The 16361-nt window shown below is 54.6% G+C and overlaps 1 protein-coding gene across 4 annotated transcripts; it reads left to right on the forward strand.

Moving 5' to 3' along the window:
* Nucleotides 1-2331: 2331 nt before the first annotated feature.
* CDK16 (cyclin dependent kinase 16) lies at nucleotides 2332-13363 on the forward strand. 4 transcript variants are annotated; one of them, XM_059911511.1, is made up of 16 exons: nucleotides 2332-2724; nucleotides 7612-7819; nucleotides 8426-8559; nucleotides 8661-8786; nucleotides 8875-8931; nucleotides 9030-9144; nucleotides 9832-9926; nucleotides 10024-10086; nucleotides 10340-10463; nucleotides 10670-10790; nucleotides 10900-10997; nucleotides 11082-11187; nucleotides 11269-11311; nucleotides 11463-11553; nucleotides 12933-13010; nucleotides 13102-13363. In XM_059911511.1, exons 1-16 carry the CDS (start codon nucleotides 2713-2715, stop codon nucleotides 13137-13139), a joined length of 1509 nt encoding a protein of 502 aa, XP_059767494.1. In that variant the 5' UTR covers nucleotides 2332-2712; the 3' UTR covers nucleotides 13140-13363. The 4 variants fall into 4 exon arrangements, with proteins under 4 accessions (XP_059767494.1, XP_059767495.1, XP_059767493.1 ...); XM_059911512.1 differs by lacking the exon at nucleotides 2332-2724 and adding an exon at nucleotides 3083-3165; XM_059911510.1 differs by lacking the exons at nucleotides 2332-2724; nucleotides 12933-13010; nucleotides 13102-13363 and adding an exon at nucleotides 11839-12147 and having other exon boundaries at nucleotides 7597-7819.
* The last annotated feature ends 2998 nt before the right edge of the window (nucleotides 13364-16361 follow it).

The following is a 16361-nucleotide window of genomic DNA, read 5'->3' on the forward strand; positions in this document are numbered from 1 at the left end:
TTTTTTTTTTTTTTTGGCCGCGTTGGGTCTTCGTTGCTGCGTGCGGTCTAGTTGCGGCGAGCGGGGGCTTCTCTTGTTGCGGAGCACAGGCTCCAGGCACGCGGGCTTCAGTAGTTGTGGCACACAGGCTCAATAGTTGTGGCTCACAAGCTCTAGAGCAGGCTCAGTAGTTGTGGCGCACGGGCTTAGTTGCTCCGCGGCATGTGGGATCTTCCTGGACCAGGGCTCGAACCCATGTCCCCTGCGTTGGCAGGTGGATTCTTAACCACTGAGCCACCAGGGAAGTCCTTTTCTGGTTACTTGTTTTTTCTTGGCCTATTCTGTTTGGGTGACCTCATCCTTCTATACTTCCTTTCATTCTCCGCCAGGACATTAGGGACTGAAGTGCTTTATCTCTGGCATCCATTTAGTGGTGATGCTAGCTATCTAGGTCAAGTGGAGAGGTTTTCCCACCACAGGTACTTTTTCCATTATTGCTGCTCTAGAGTACCCCCAAACTCTGCACCTCTGTCCACTGTTTCCACCATTTCCACCTCAGCATCTGAGGCTTGCACACAAACTTGATTTCTCTGCCTCTACTATCCTGGGGCCTTCATGGGTACTCTAGACCTTGTTCACTGTATCCCCCCGCCCCCCACCATTACACCTCCTGACTCCAGACATTGCTGTCCCTTTCTTCACCACCACAGCTCCTGGATCCCCTTGCTACCTAATTTGCATAAGGTTTGAGAACAGCTTCTTCATCAAGAACCCATGTTTTCTGGTTGCATCTTAGTTCCCCACACGTGCCATTTTACTTCTCTATCATTTTCGTCTACCATTATAACACCAGGGCTCAGTGGGCAAGGGTTGGGTCACTGCACTGAGCCCCCTGCACACAGCAGGCACAAAGGACAGAGTGGGACAAGGTTGCTTCCTCTTGTCTCTGCCTAGAACTATTTACCATCAGGCATTCAACAAACATTTGTTGACTGCTTACTGTGTGTCAGGCTCTATTGTAGGTGTTGGAGACAGCAACAGATAAAAAAGATCCCTGTCCTGGGGTGGGTTGTGTGTGTGTGTGTGTGCATGCGCGTGTGCGCATACTTACGTTTTGCTAGGGCAAGACCCAGAATAGACAATAAACACAGTAAGTAAATTGTATGTTAGAAGTTGATCAGTGCAGTTCAGAAGATCTGTAAAGCCAGGTCTGGGGAATGATGGGGGGGTGCAGGTAGGCATTTTTAAATAGGGGAGTCAGGGAAGGCTTCATGAAGAAGGTGACATTGAAACAAGGACTTGGAAAAAGATGAGGCAAGTGGATATCTGGGGAAAGAGCATTCCAGGCAAAGGGAACAGCAAGTGCAAAGTCCGTGAGGCTGGACTGTGCCTGCTTTATTCAGGAACAGCTAGGATACTAGTACGACTGGAGCCGAGTGAGAAGGCTAAGAGATGAGCTCTGGGAAGTGATGGACGCGATCATCTATCACGAGGTGGACTCTTGTCTTTGTCAAATATTTCCACTCCCGACATGCTCCGGTAAATCCTCGTTAATATGAACTGGTGTGACCAAGGGTACCATAAGGGGAAGCCCAGAAGAGGTGGGGAAGCTGGCTTTGGACTGGGGTGCCGTGTAAAGATGTTCCAGATGGCTTGCCGGACGGAGTCTGCTGCCATTTAAACTGGGCTTGGTGATAGTGTAGGAGTTTTGCAGGCAGAGACGGGTGAGGGATTAGGTCGGTTTGTCAGTGCTTGACACACAACAGGCGCCCAATAAATAAAATGAAAACCGGAGAGCCCAGGAGGTGGGGCAGGGGGAACCATGGGCGGGGCTCCGGCGGGCCAGAAGAGGTAGTTGAGAGGTGGCAGTAAAACCCAATTTAGGGTGCAAATCCTCGCGTGAGGCGGAAAAGAGCACCCCTTCCAACCCGAAGTCCCAAGCATGCGTAGTAATGCGCTCGCCCCTGTAAAGGTCCGTCTTTCCCTTCAGCCTAGGCTCCACCCCGTGAGCTTTGCTGATGGGGATGGGAGGGGTTAAAGGCGGGACGAAATTCGATTGAACGATCTTTTGACCAATCACCTTGCGAGACATTCGACCCATTGTAAGAGAACAAAAAGGAGGCCCCGCCCCCTCGACGGTGAAACCAATGAAAACCTGACAGAGGCGTGGCCGGGACAGCGAAATCACGCCTCTCCAACCAGGCCACGCCCTTTATTCTTGCTCTGCCTCTCCCCAGGGAGCAAATCCGATTGGATGGGCGACAAACTCAAAGGGCGGGGCCGCACACATTCACAGTGGGAAAGAGCTCGCGGTCGGGGAGGAGCAGCTGGGCGGGGCTAGACTCTGTCCTATCTAAGGTGGTAGAGGCCAGTGATTCTCCAGGCCGCTTCTCCTAGAAAAGTCATCTTCTCGCGAACCTTTAAAGTCCCTGCCTCCGGAGGCACCTCAAGGGACTAGGACTGACTGCCTTATCTTTTTCCTCCTTCCAAAAGTCCCGTTTGCTATCATGGGGATGTACCAAGTGAGACGGAGTAGGGGGACCGAGTGGTGACCGGCACGCTGGTCACTGGCTGCTGCCCACTTCAGCGTTAGCAAACTTCTAGCAAGATCGGAACTGAGTACTAAACAACCTCTACACTTCCCCCCGGGCGCCATTCCAGGGCCGGCGCCACATTCCCCAGTGGGCGCGCAATGGCCGCGCCCCCTCCCGCTGCGGACGGGTCTTTTGGTACATGCAGTCCGAGGTGAGTCCCCTCCTTCCCACTTCACCCTTTCCAGCGCGTGCGTGCGCATGCGCGGAGCGCGGCGCGCGCAGCGGCTGGGCCGTTGGCTGTTCGGCCCTGGGATCCGCCGCGTCTCCGCGAGCAGTCGGCTCTGAACCGCGAGCCGCCGTGAGCTCTCGGATTCTAGCCGGCGCCAGCGAGCCCAGGGGCATCGCCCGCAGCGGCCAAGCTCATGGCCGGCTAAGCGGGACGCCGCCTCCGCCTCAGCCACCGCCGCCGCCGCCGCCTCCTCCTCCTCAGCCGGCGGCGGCCCGGGCCCAGCAGCCATGGCCGAAGACTACTGGGACGGGCGCCTGCGGCGAACAGGAGGAGAAGGAGGTCGCGCGGCCTCAGCCCGGGCCGCCGCCCCAGGCGCCGCCGCGCCGGCCCCGCGGCGTTGAGGTTGCTCGCGCGCCCCCGCCGGTGAGCGCGTCCACGAGGCATGGGGTGGGGGCTGCCCTTCCTCCTGCAGAACCAACCCAGACCCCGGGCGTTGCCGGGCTGCACTGCTGGCATGTGTCCCCTCCCCCAGCGAGTTTCCCAGAATGCGCCGGGCCGGGGGTCATTTGGGGCCTCCCTGACCTTGGCCCCGCCCTGGGCCTGGTCTGGGAGCTGGGGATGGGAAGTACTTTGGGTGCTAATGGGGAGCAGGGTAATCGAAGGACCAGAGGGTGTGTAAATGGGTGGCAGAGTGGTGAAAGACTCGAGGTTTGCTAACGGGGGCCTGAGCTGTGGAGGGGTCGGAGCATGTAATAAGTCTTACCGCTGTGTAAGGTTTTGAGGCCCAGTGTGTGCTAACGGAGGGGCGGTGCAGGGCGATGGAGGGACCTGAGGATGTATAACAAGGGAGAGGACGTCGGAGGAGTGCTAAGATATGCAAATGGGGTTATAGCTGTAGAAAGGCCCCGTGTGTGTTACTGGGGGGATAAGGTGGTAGAGGTACCAGAAGGTGTGCCAGTAGGATCGGGGTTCTGAGGCCCTGTGTGTGGTAAGGGGGGGGGGGTCAGGATGGTGTTAATATTGTGTATTTGTCCATGACGGACTGCGGGGTGTGAGGGTCCAGAGTGTGCTCATGGAGGACAGGGTAGTGGAAGAACTCCAGTGTTGAGAGGGTACTAATGGGGGTCATAGCTCTCGAGGGTATGTGCATATGGTAATAAAGGTCTGGGTAGTATGAGGCCCAGTATGTGCTAATGGGGGCAGAGTAGTGGAAGACCTGAGCCTGTGCTAATGGGTATCAGAGTTGTGGATATATGTGTATGGGGGTTGGGGGGTTGCTGGTGAGGGAAGTATCTAAGCACTGTAAGAGGTTCAGTGTATTAAGCATCAAGATGGTGTGAGATCAGTGTGTGTGGGTCCATGAGGTCAAGGGATGTGAGACTCTAGGACACCCTAAGAAGGAGCAGGGTAATATATGAAGTTCTAGTGACTACTAATGTGGATTTAGAGGCATGGAGGCGCTTAAATGTGTGCCAATGGGGGGAGAATCAGAGCAGTATGAGGTCTGGAATATACTAATGAGCGTCTGAACATTGTGAAGACAGTGTGTTCTTGGGGGACTGAGGTGCGTTGAGGTTCCAGGAGTGCTAATGGAGGGTAGAGCTGTGGAGGGGATCTTGTGTACAATAAGGAAGATCAGGGCTGTGAAGGGATCCAGTTGTCAACCGACAGGGGTTATAGCTGTGGAGGAGTTGAAACAAAGAGAAATGAAGGACAGGAACGTGTGACGGTCTAGGTGTGCTAAAGTGGATTAGCGCCATGGAGAGCTGAAGTGTGTTAATGGGGTTCTGGGCTGAATGAAGATCTGTGTGCGCTAATGAGGGTCAGGCCATTATAGAACAGCGTGTTTGTGTGTCCCTGGGGACTAGGGCTGAGTACAGGTTCAGGGTGTGGTAATGGGGAGGCACTGTGAGGCCCGGTGTGTGCTAATAGGGGTCAGGGTGAAGTGAAGGTCCAGCCTGTGCTGATGGGATATGGCGGGACAGGGTAGTGGGAGGACCAGAATATGTGTCAGTGATGATCATAGCTGTGGAGGGATCTGAGTGTGGGCAAAACCAGGTCAGGGATCTGCAAGATTCACTTTGTGTTCATGGGATTCAGGGTAGTGTGAAGGTCCAGTGAGTGCTAATGTGGGTTACCCTCTACTGCTGTAGGGGGTCCCAAGTGCATGTTAATAGGGGTCGGAATCATGTTGGGGGAACAGTGAGTGCTGTGGAGAAGATAACAGGCAGCAGCATGTGGTGCTAAGAGTTAACTTAGAGGGGCCAGTGGTGTGCTAACTGAGCTTAGTGCTCTGTTGAGGCTTTGTGTGCTGATGGGGGTTAGAGATAAATAGGGAAATTGCGGTGCCGCTGGCAGTTACAAGGCAGAGAAGCCTTCTAGAGGGTCCAGTGTGTACTGAAGGAAGCAGGACACTGTGAGAGTCCAGTGTGTGCTTATGAGATGTGCCTGAACAGAATGAGGATGGTATGTTCCTGTGGGAGTTAGTAGAGTGTGATGACTGTGTCCTCAGTGGTTGGTGTGATGTGAGGTGGTGAGTATTCTTGGGTGTGGAAGTATTCTGAGGATGGAAGTATCCCCTCAGGGGGTCAAGACGGACATGTGCCCTTTTCTGAGTGGGGTTGTGTATCCAGTTTCTTGCTCCTTCAGTATTCTAAAACCTAAAAATCTCAGAAAACTGAAATGATATTTAAAAGTTTTACTGCAGATTAATGTTCAAGTGTCTCTGTTCACAGGGCCCTGTCCAGGGTCCCCCTGCTGGGGGCGTTGCATGATACACAGATTTTGTACCCTATCTTCCTAAAATCCCCCCAAAACTGAACTCTGGAATATGTCCAGCCCTTGGGGTTACCACTTAGAGGTCATGGACCCATGGCTCCTTCGGGTTCCTTCCTCATCCTCCGTTCAGCCCTACTTACAGTCCCCCCAGCTCCCCCATTCCCTGCCACAACAGGCAAAGCGGCTGGGGATCCATGCCATATGGACGTATGGAAAACAGTCTTTGGGGGCTGGCCATGCTTCACCTTCCTCAGCCTCAGGTCCAGTGTTCAGCCTCCTGGGTCAGGATTTTTTTTGTTATTGTTATCTTGGGTTCTTTGGATGGACTTCATCCTCTTTACTGGGTCTTTCTGCTAGGCTGGCCCCTCTACCCCTTCTGGGGGTGATGAGCTCAGGCAGGCAGAAGTGGGGTATGGGGACCGCTAGGGTAAGCACCTGAATTCAAGGTAACAGATGACCCACTTCTCTCTTTCGAATCCAGCCCCAGCCTCATCCTCAACCTCCTGTCTAGCTCCACTTCCCTTGGGCCCAGGGCCATCTTAGGCCCTGCTGTGAGTCCAGATGGTTCCTGGGCCAGGTCTTTCCCCCTCCTTGCTGGCCCAGAGCCCAGGAGGAAGCAGAAGAAGGCCGGCCTAAGCCTTTTGGTGGCCCCGTTCCCTCTAGCAGCCCCATCTTCTTGCTGATACCAGTGTCCCTGGGCCACCTTGTCTGGGGTTGTTCATGAGTAGCAGGGACTCACCCTGCTCACCCTGACAGATGTTGGTCCTAGGCCCTTAGCCCCCTGCTTCATTAATTTCTGCCATAAGCACTTTTTGAGCATCTACTCTGTGTCAGTCACTGTTCCAGGTCCTCAGGATACAGCCGTGACCTAAACAGACATAAATCTACCCTGGCGGAGCTGATCTTCTAGTTATGGTGGTGAGGAGACAGACGGTAAAGAATAAAGAAACCAATAACTAGATGGTGTCATTTCTGAGGAGGTGATAAGTGCTGGGGGGGTAATTGGCAAGGTGAGGGGGCTCAGAATGGTTGCAATTTTAAATAGGGTTATTCATGGTTATCTGTGAAAAAGGTCATATTTGAGCAATGGCCTGAAGGGGATGAGGGAGTGAGCTATTTTGAAATCTAGGGGAAGGGTCTTCTAAGTACCAGGAACAGCCACTGCAAAGGCCCTGAGGTGGGACTTTTGGGTGCGGTTGCAGAACAGCAACTAGCAACGAGGGGGCGGTGAGGCCAGAGAGGTAATGGTGTGAATGGGGGCCTTGTGGGCCACATTAAGGACTGAGACGTTTATTTGGGGTGATAAGGGACATGTGGTACGTTCTCAAGTAGAGGAGAAATGTGACTTGGCTTGTAAAAATCTGGTAAAATCTGGGTTCAACCTGATGGAACCTTTCCAGCAGCTCTCAGGACAGCTGGTAGACTTAGATCCCCTCACAACCCCACCCAGTGGTTGGGTCTGGGCAGGACTCCCCCTCCCTCTCCCTGCACCCCTCACCTGGGTAGCCCAGTGGGGTAGTCCTCTAGCCACCTTGACCATGGCTGCTGGGGGAGGCGGGAGGGTCCTTGTGGTCGCGGGGAGCGTTCCGCCTTGGCAGTTGGGGGTGATGTGGGCTGGTGCCAGTGGAACATGCCGTTCTGTGGGCATGCCCGGGGCCGTGTCAGTGGATCCGGCGTCCTGGGCGAGCCCCCCGCCACACCAATGGCTGGGTCCATCAGTGCTGCTGCACCCGAGAATGCCTGCTGTGGAGCCCTCTGCTCCCACAGTGAGGGTACCCCCATAGAAGCCAACACGCCACCAGTTGGGCCCTTTCCCTCAGCCAGGCACCCAAGCCTCAGTACCCAGGTGGGCTCCTTAGGAGCAGGGTGCCCTGGGGCTGGTCATCGTAGGTGGCAGGCACTGACAAGGGTCTCCATCCATGCCAGGTTTCCAGGAATCCTGAGTGGTCCCAGGACTCCACAGTGGTTGGGTGGGCACTGACACAGGTTCATGTTAGTGCACCTCACTGGGTTGTCATGGGTTTTAGGGGGCCCATGGGTGTCAGGCAGATGCTAATGTGGGACCCATTCGCATCCACATCCCCTGCGCAGGTCGCCATGGATCGGATGAAGAAGATCAAACGGCAGCTGTCAATGACACTCCGAGGGGGCCGAGGTGTAGATAAGACCAATGGTGCCCCTGAACAGATAGGCCTGGATGAGAGTGGTGGTGGCGGCGGCAGTGACCTTGGAGAGGGCCCCACACATGCTGCCTCTGGGGAACCTCGCTCTGGACGGGGCCCACTCAGCTCTGCACCAGGTGGGTCCACTGACCATTCCCACTCCCAGACTGGTCCCAGGGGTGCTGCCTTCCAACCGAGTTCCTCTTAAACTTGCGTTATTTTCATTTCCCTTTCTCCATTTTCTCCCTCATCTCTGCCATCCTCTCTCAACACCCTCTCTCTATTGTCCATCTGTGTCCCTTTCCTTGGCTTTGTGCCCAGGCCTCAGCGGGGAGGAAGGGTGCCCCGCCTGCCACAGCTGCCCCAAGCCTCCCTCTGCCCTTCTCCTGCGCTCTGTGACGGCCCCCTCAGGCCTCCTGGCACCTGCCTGCCCTAGGCCTGCCTTCCCAGGGCATTTGGCTACTTCTGCTGCTGCCTGCCCACTGGCTCTGGGCCAGCCGCAGTTTCAGCTCGCCGCTGACGCGGGGTGCTCCACTAGGTGACTATTGCCCTCCCAGTTCAACCTGTCTTGACCTGTGTGAACCTCCCTGGGCCTTCCCACCCTCTCCCTGAGGGACTCCAGGCTGCTCTGGGGGCCATGTGCATACGTGTGTGATGAGGGAATGTGTTACGGGAGGGTGGGGGGATTTGTCCTGGGGCTTTTGAGCCCACCCGGCCTGCCCTCCCCCTGTCCCCACTACCAGAGATTGTACACGAGGACTTGAAGATGGGGTCTGATGGGGAAAGTGACCAGGCTTCAGCCACGTCCTCGGATGAGGTGCAGTCACCAGTGAGGGTGCGCATGCGCAACCATCCCCCACGCAAGATCTCCACTGAGGTGCTGAACCCCCTGTCCGGGCAGTGGCGGGGCTGGAAAAGAGGGTTGGACCTGGGGTGTTGGAGCTCATGGTCCTGTTTCTCCCCCATCTTGCCTGCTAGGACATCAACAAGCGCCTATCACTACCAGCCGACATCCGGCTGCCCGAGGGCTACCTTGAGAAGCTGACCCTCAATAGCCCCATCTTCGACAAGCCCCTCAGCCGCCGCCTCCGCCGTGTCAGCCTGGTGAGCATCTTCTCTTCCTGTCTCCTCCTCTTCCTCCTCCCAGTCCCTTCCCCTGAGCTTACTTCAGCCTGCCTCCTTTGCCCCACAGTCTGAGATTGGCTTTGGGAAACTGGAGACCTACATCAAGCTGGACAAGCTGGGAGAGGTGAGAGACAGCCAGGAGGCCCATGGTAGGGCTGGGGGTCAGTGGGAACTCCCTGCAGCTTCATAGCTCGTCTCCTGTCACTCTTTCTCACATTCCAGGGTACCTATGCCACCGTCTACAAAGGCAAAAGCAAGCTCACAGACAACCTCGTGGCACTCAAGGAGATCAGACTGGAACACGAAGAGGGGGCACCCTGCACCGCCATCCGAGAAGGTACAGGCCCCATCCCATCTGCCCCAGGCTTCCCGGGCTCTCCCCATGGTGTGCGCGTGCACGCACACACACGCACACACACACCCATAGTGAGGACAGGGACTAGGGGTTCTGGGACTTCCCTCCTGATGTTCTGGGCTTCATGAGAAAGTGCCCATCACCCACATATCCAGATAATAAATCAGGGTAACCAGGAATCTTCCTGTGTGGAGAAGAGGCAGGTGAATTGTAAAGCAGGGTGCTTGCTTTGGTTCTGAGAATATCCCTGAAAGTGCTCACCAGTTTACTTGACACAATAGTTTCTAGTCAGAATTTCACATGGAATGAATCTGAATTGCATAGTAATTGAGTGTGCAAACTCATTTTCACACGAAGCTGCAGGTCTGTGTACTGAGGATTGGATCAAGGGCGCTTTCCAGAAACCAAAAACTGGTTGTGAAAATCTAGTGTCACATAAGCCTGGGGCTGCAATCCCAGGTTCTTGCTCTGTACTCTTCTCTGAGCCTTAGTTTCCACATCTGGAACTTGGGGACACACCTTCTTCCTGGTATCAGGTGGGTTAGAGCCGGTGGCTGTGAGCCACCACCCCAAGCCACCTGGGCTCGACCCGGTCTGGTCCTCTTCCTTGCCTCTGTTCTGAGGGTGGGCCCTGACTCTTCCCCTGTCCCACCCCCCTGCTTCCTGCAGTGTCCCTGCTCAAGGACCTCAAACACGCCAACATCGTCACGCTACACGACATCATTCACACAGAGAAGTCCCTCACCCTTGTCTTTGAGTACCTGGTAAGGTTGGGTGGCAGTGGGTCCCGGGGGAGGTGGGGAGATGGCCAGGAGCCACAGGATGTGACCCTCTTTCCTCTACCTGCTCTTTTTTCCTCAGGACAAGGACCTGAAGCAGTACCTGGATGACTGTGGGAACGTCATCAACATGCACAACGTGAAAGTGGGTGTGGGGCAGGAAGCAGGGGCACAAGGGGGCCCCCCACTCACCCACTCCATCCCACAAATCTCCCAGAAACAGACTTTTCCCGTTTGGCTTTTTTGCTGGGAGCCCTTGGAGGGCATTGGGACCCTATCCTCTTTTGTGAGACAAGGCTCTGGGCTCAGTGCCTGTCTTTGGGAGGGGGAGCAGTGCCTGCTGGGGGTCAGGCTGCTGGATACTCTTTGACCTCTGCCTGCTGTTCCTGGGTCCCCAGCTGTTCCTGTTCCAGCTGCTCCGTGGCCTGGCCTACTGCCACCGGCAGAAGGTGCTACACCGAGACCTCAAGCCCCAGAACCTGCTCATCAATGAGAGAGGAGAGCTCAAGCTGGCCGACTTTGGTACCCCTGGCCTCTGCCTTCTTCCCAGTGATCCCCCAGCCTTACTCTCCCAGCCTCCCCCTTCCCCACAACCACTTAGTCTCAGTCCCTCCCCTTCAGCCCCTCCAGGCTTTGCTTAGGATGCCCTCAGTCCTAACTGCATTCTCCCCCAGACTGCCCGCAACCTCCTCAATCCCAGCTGCCCCTTCTTTCTCTCCACCTACCAGGCCTGGCCCGGGCCAAGTCAATTCCAACGAAGACCTACTCCAATGAGGTGGTAACACTGTGGTACCGGCCCCCCGACATCCTGCTCGGGTCCACAGACTACTCCACTCAGATTGACATGTGGTGAGGACAGGTCGAAGTGTGGCAGGGGCCATGCGGTGAAGGGGGGTGGCTTGGTCACAACAGCCAACTGGCCAACTACCTCCGTATTCACTGTGCCCTCCCTGCCCAGGGGTGTGGGCTGCATCTTCTATGAGATGGCCACAGGCCGGCCCCTCTTCCCGGGCTCCACGGTGGAGGAACAGCTGCACTTCATCTTCCGCATCTTGGGTGAGGAGGCATGAGCCCTAGGAGCTGTGGGGACATGCAGGGAGGCCCTGTGAGATGGTTAGGATAACTCCGCTTCCCCGCCAGGAACCCCAACTGAGGAGACATGGCCGGGCATCCTGTCCAATGAAGAGTTCAAGACATACAACTACCCCAAGTACCGAGCTGAGGCCCTTCTGAGCCATGCACCCCGGTGAGGCTGGTGGGTGGGTGGGTGTTAGGGACCAGAGTACCCAAACTGAGTTTAAAACAGGTCCCCTTGTCCTTGTGGTAGACTTGACAGCGACGGGGCTGACCTCCTCACCAAGCTGCTGCAGGTGAGACCATCTTCCTGGGCCAGCCTTGGGGCCTAGCGGATTCCAGGTGTGGGGAAACAGGGAGCTACAGGGGCAGGGTCTGGGGCGGGGAGGAAGAGAAGCCTACTTGTTTAAAGTGTCAATACTCCCCCATCCCAACACACACACTCAGTTTGAAGGTCGCAATCGGATCTCCGCAGAAGATGCCATGAAACATCCATTCTTCCTCAGTCTGGGGGAACGGATCCACAAACTTCCTGACAGTGAGTGGAGCTGGGGAATGGACCGGCTGGTGGGGGGCTTCGGGGAAGAGGACTGCTGCAGATAGCTGGGCAGGTTGTGTTGGGCTCTGGCTCTGCCACCTCGGGTGGGGTGGGGTGGGGGGTATGCCCTTGTTCACGTGTGTGATGTGTTGTTTATTACAGAAGAGTTTTTTAGTTTTCAGTTCCTTTTACCTTTCATGGAAATTTTCAAACGTACATAAAAACCGATGGAACATCACTTTACCTTTTAAAAAAAAGTAAATGGGTGCTTCCCTGTTGGCGCAGTGGTTGAGAGTCTGCCTGCCAGTGCAGGGGACACGGGTTCGAGCCCTGGTCTGGGAAGATCCCACATGCCGCGGAGCAACTAGGCCCGTGAGCCACAATTACTGAGCCTGCGCGTCTGGAGCCTGTGCTCCGCAACGGGAGAGGCCGCGATAGTGGGAGGCCCGCGCACCGCGATGAAGAGTGGCCCCCACTTGCCGCGGCTGGAGAGAGCCCTCACACAGAAACGAAGACCCAACACAGCCATTAATAAATAAATAAATAAAAATTTAAAAAAAAAAAAAGTAAATGTTGTGAAATAGATACTGAGAAATGACAGATCATAAGCATATAGCACAATGAATTTTTACAAACTAAACACCCGTGTAACCGGCATACAGGTCGAGAAATAGGATGTGAGAAGCTCCCCTAAAGTGCCCTCTTTTCTCCTTCAGTTATTCCTGGCATCCCCTCTTAGAGTTGCCACTAGTTTGACTTCTAAAGCATAGATACGCTTTCCCTGTCCTTGTACCCTACAGAAATGGAGTCACATGGCGTGTTCTGTTATGTCTGACTTTTTAAAACTTTTTAATATGGACATTTTAAAGTTAGATATATTTATATATTAGACCAAATAATATGGTGAGTCCCCAGGTACTCCAACAAGTGATCAACTCATGGCCAGTCTGGTTTTATCTATAATCACTCTGATTATTTTGAATCAAGTCCCAGATACATCATTCATCTATAAACAATTTCAGCATGTATCTCTGAAATATTTTCTTAAGCATAACAATAATACCATTATCACGCTAAAATTTGATTGGATTAATCTCAATCAAATCCCAAACACCATCCGTTGTCTAGACTTTACAGGTGGTAATCGCAATATCACTGTCGCACTTGACAAAGTTAATGATTTCTTGGTGTCATGTAATAGTCTGTATTCCATTTTCCCTGGTTGTAGCTGGTTTGTGTGTGGGATTATTTGACGGATGAAAGTCAAGGCTCGCAAAGAAAAGGCAACTTTTTCTAATTTCCCTGATGGGGCCACATGGGAGGTGGTCCTAGGTGGCCTCATGGGTCATGCTCCACTCCTGTCTCTCCTCCACCCACAGCTACTTCCATATTTGCACTAAAGGAGATCCAGCTACAAAAGGAGGCCAGCATTCGGTCTTCGTCAATGCCTGACTCAGGTAAGGGTACGTGTGGCCCTCACCCTCTTCCCTGCCCCGTCCACCTACCTGCTTGCTCACCAACAGCCATCTGCTCTGCTTTCCCCTGCAGGCAGGCCAGCTTTCCGAGTGGTGGACACCGAGTTCTAAGCCACAGACCGAGGCCCCAGCAGGCAGCAGCTGGAGGGATGCCATACCCCTCACAGGGCAGCCCCCAACTGCATCATCCTCCCTGCTTGCTGCCTGCCTACCTGCCTGACTCATGCTCGCCTGCCCACATGTCCCTTGCTGCCTGTCTGAACATCCGACCATTGGCCTGTCGGCCCACCCATTGGCCTGTCTGCTGGGTGCTAACAAAGTTCTCATCGCTCCTTCGCCTGGTCTGTCTGTCTGTCTGTCTGTGTGTGTCTCTCTCTTTCTGTCTCGGTAGTTGCCAGCGGACAGCATGGCCATGCCAGCCTCCCACACTGAGGCCAGGCCTATACCCCTCCCCATTATACCCCCCCCCCATCCCCCCGCCGCAGGACCACTACCCCACGGCAAGCCAGGGGTCTGGAGCTAGCCCAGGCTGGGGATCTCCACTCAGACAAGACACGGTGATGCCTTGGGTCTGAGGCTCCCCTGTCTGCTTTCCTGCCTGCCCCACCTGCCTCATGTTGTGTGGGCCTTTTTCTTTTTGTTTGTTTCATTCATTGTTGTTTTTTAATTATTTTAAATGAGGTTTTCATTTTTTAAATGCAATATCTCTGTCTACAGGCTGGCTGGGCCCCACCCACTGTGTGGCCCTCCCACAGTATTTTGTGCAATGAAGCCCCGCTCCCAGCCTTTCCATGGCAGGGACACAACCCCTATCCAAAAGCCTGACCATCACCAGACCCTGGGGTCAGCTAAGGGAAAGCATGCCTCAACCACTCGCCTTCCGACCCCCACCTGCCATCCCCAGCTGCAGGGGGACTTGGGGACTACTGGAGACTCTCTGGGAGATGGATGAGGTGGGGGGCCCCCACTCTTTCCCTCCTGCAGTCCCATAGCAGGGGCCTCCTTCTCAGGGTCTCCCTAGCCCAGCCCTCCTGCCTCCGTCCCACTCGGTGCTGTTGAGTAGGGGCCCTGCCAGGAACTGACCAACTCAGCGAGGAGCCATAGTGTGTATATGTGCACAGGCAGGGACAGAGGGGCACATGGGGGGGGGGGGTGCCCAGGCGTTACCCCCTAACCCCTGGGGAAGATGAGGCAGGGCAGGGACAGTCTCTGGGGTCAGTCTCCAGATGGGTGGTTACCTCCCCTTCACTCTAAACCCTGGGGCCCTCAAATGGGGTGGGAGGGCAGGGGCCTTCCTAGGGGGGTTTGGGAGGGGTGGGTTCCTGAATGCACCATAATCGCTGTATGAAATATTAAAAAGTCTAAAGTGAAAAACCTGATTGTAAATCCCTGTGGGGGTGGGCTCAACCCACGGTGAGTACTGGGACCTTGGAGAATTCATACCTGGTCCCCATCGTCTAGAAGAGCACTGGGAGTGGGCCAGAGACGCTTCAGGACTATGAAAAAGGCATCTGAGGGGTTGCACACAACGGTGGAACATCGAGTTGAAGCAGGCAGGGCAGGCTGTATAGAGCATAGGCTAAGGATCAAGCGGAGAGAGGAGTTAGATTTACCTGAGAATATGCGGAAGCCAGATAGAGGGTAGACTGGTGGGTGTAGAGAGGCTGTTTGTTTGAAAGACACTTGGAAGGCCCAGTAAAACGAGTTGGGGAGGTGAGGCAGAGAGGCCCAGTATGACCAAGACATGTCTGGCTGGGAGCATGAGAAAGGCCAGTTGGAGAGGGAATATGAGAGGAGGGTAGATTTTGAACCACTGAGTAGATAGAGGAATCCTTTTAATACATGGATCAAATTCAGGAGTAGGGCCATTGATGGAATTGGATGTTTGGATTACTGGTGTCTAGGAAGTAATGGAAACCACGGACATGTATGAGATTACCCTGGGAAGGATGCAGTGGTTTGTGAGAGGCTAGAGGTCAAGAGACACAGCCTGGGACTTGGTCTCAAGTCGAGGCTTCGATTTCCTCTGTCCTGGAAGTTCTAGCCCCTGTCCACCATCTTGGGCAAAGCCTAGGATAGACTTCCAGGCAGAAGAGGTGGGGTGGGCAGGGCCAGGCAAATGCTACAGGAGATGCAAGCTTAAGTGACTGGTTACTGAAGTCTAGCGGTGGCAGTGGCCGATGGACCTCTACTGTGTCCCTGTAAGCACCTTGGTGATAGCTTGCGGCCTTATAGTTCCATGATGGCTGCCATGTCCCCAAAGACGGGAAAGCAAGCAGGGAAAACATCACCCTCCCTACCTGACCGCTTCCTTGTAACAGGGCTGAAACTTCCACAAGTTCCTCAGCAGACTTCTTATGCCATCCTTTGGCTAGAATCAGTTGACATGGCCACCTCTGGCAGCAAGGGAGGTGGGGAAAACGAAGACCTTGCAAAAGGGGACAAGATTGCCAGGCCGGACTAGAATTCACCCAACTGCTCTGGGAAGTGGTAGGGTCCTTGGTGTGGGCAGATGTTGGTTTCTGGAAAATGGAGAGATCGAGTTTAGGCCTAGGGAGGGAGGCCTCTTGTTGGATTGTAGGAAGGACGGGCTACCAATTAAATGGGGAGGGGGAGTTTGCAGAGGGGCAATAAGAGGCAATTCAGAGAATCTGCCAAGCTTCAGCTGGGCCTGAAGAGCAGCTATCTGCCATGTGCCAGACTGAACTCGAATGCCACTTTGGGGATCCCCAGGTGAAAGGGCTGCTCCCTTTCCTCCCTCAAAGTTTGCACAACTGAGTTGTGACCCCCTCACCTGTGCCAGGTCTGAGCTGGAGGCTGGAATCACAGTAATATACAATCCCTGCCCTGCAGAAGTTAACCGAAAACAGGTAAATCATAAGATCATGTGTATGGGTGGTAGTGGGGTTTGAAATTGTGCAGGGAAAGGGTATTCTGGACCTGTGTGTGCCTGGGCCTAGAGGTGTGGAAAGGCAAGGTGTGTTTTTGCCTGTGGGTATGGGTGGTGATAGTGAAGGAAATCACTGAAACAGACCCAGAATCGTGAGCCTGTCTTGGGGAGTTTGTGATATGGTCAAGTGGGGACAGCCAATAGGCAGGTAGATGTAGAGAGCCAAAGGGGGAAATTTTAGTTATCACCAACATGTAGGGCTGGGAGCCCTAGCAGAGAAAAGGCTGGCGTAGTCTAGTGCACTGGTTCTCAGCAGGAGATAATCTCCCCCACCCCCAGAGGACGTCTGGCAGCGTCTGGAGACACTTTTGGTTGTGCCAACTGGTGGATGCTAGCGGGTAGAGGCCAGGGATGCAGCTAAACATCCTACAATGCTTCCTACA

Source organism: Balaenoptera ricei, chromosome X (assembly GCF_028023285.1).
Source record: "Balaenoptera ricei isolate mBalRic1 chromosome X, mBalRic1.hap2, whole genome shotgun sequence".
NCBI lineage: Eukaryota > Metazoa > Chordata > Mammalia > Artiodactyla > Balaenopteridae > Balaenoptera > Balaenoptera ricei.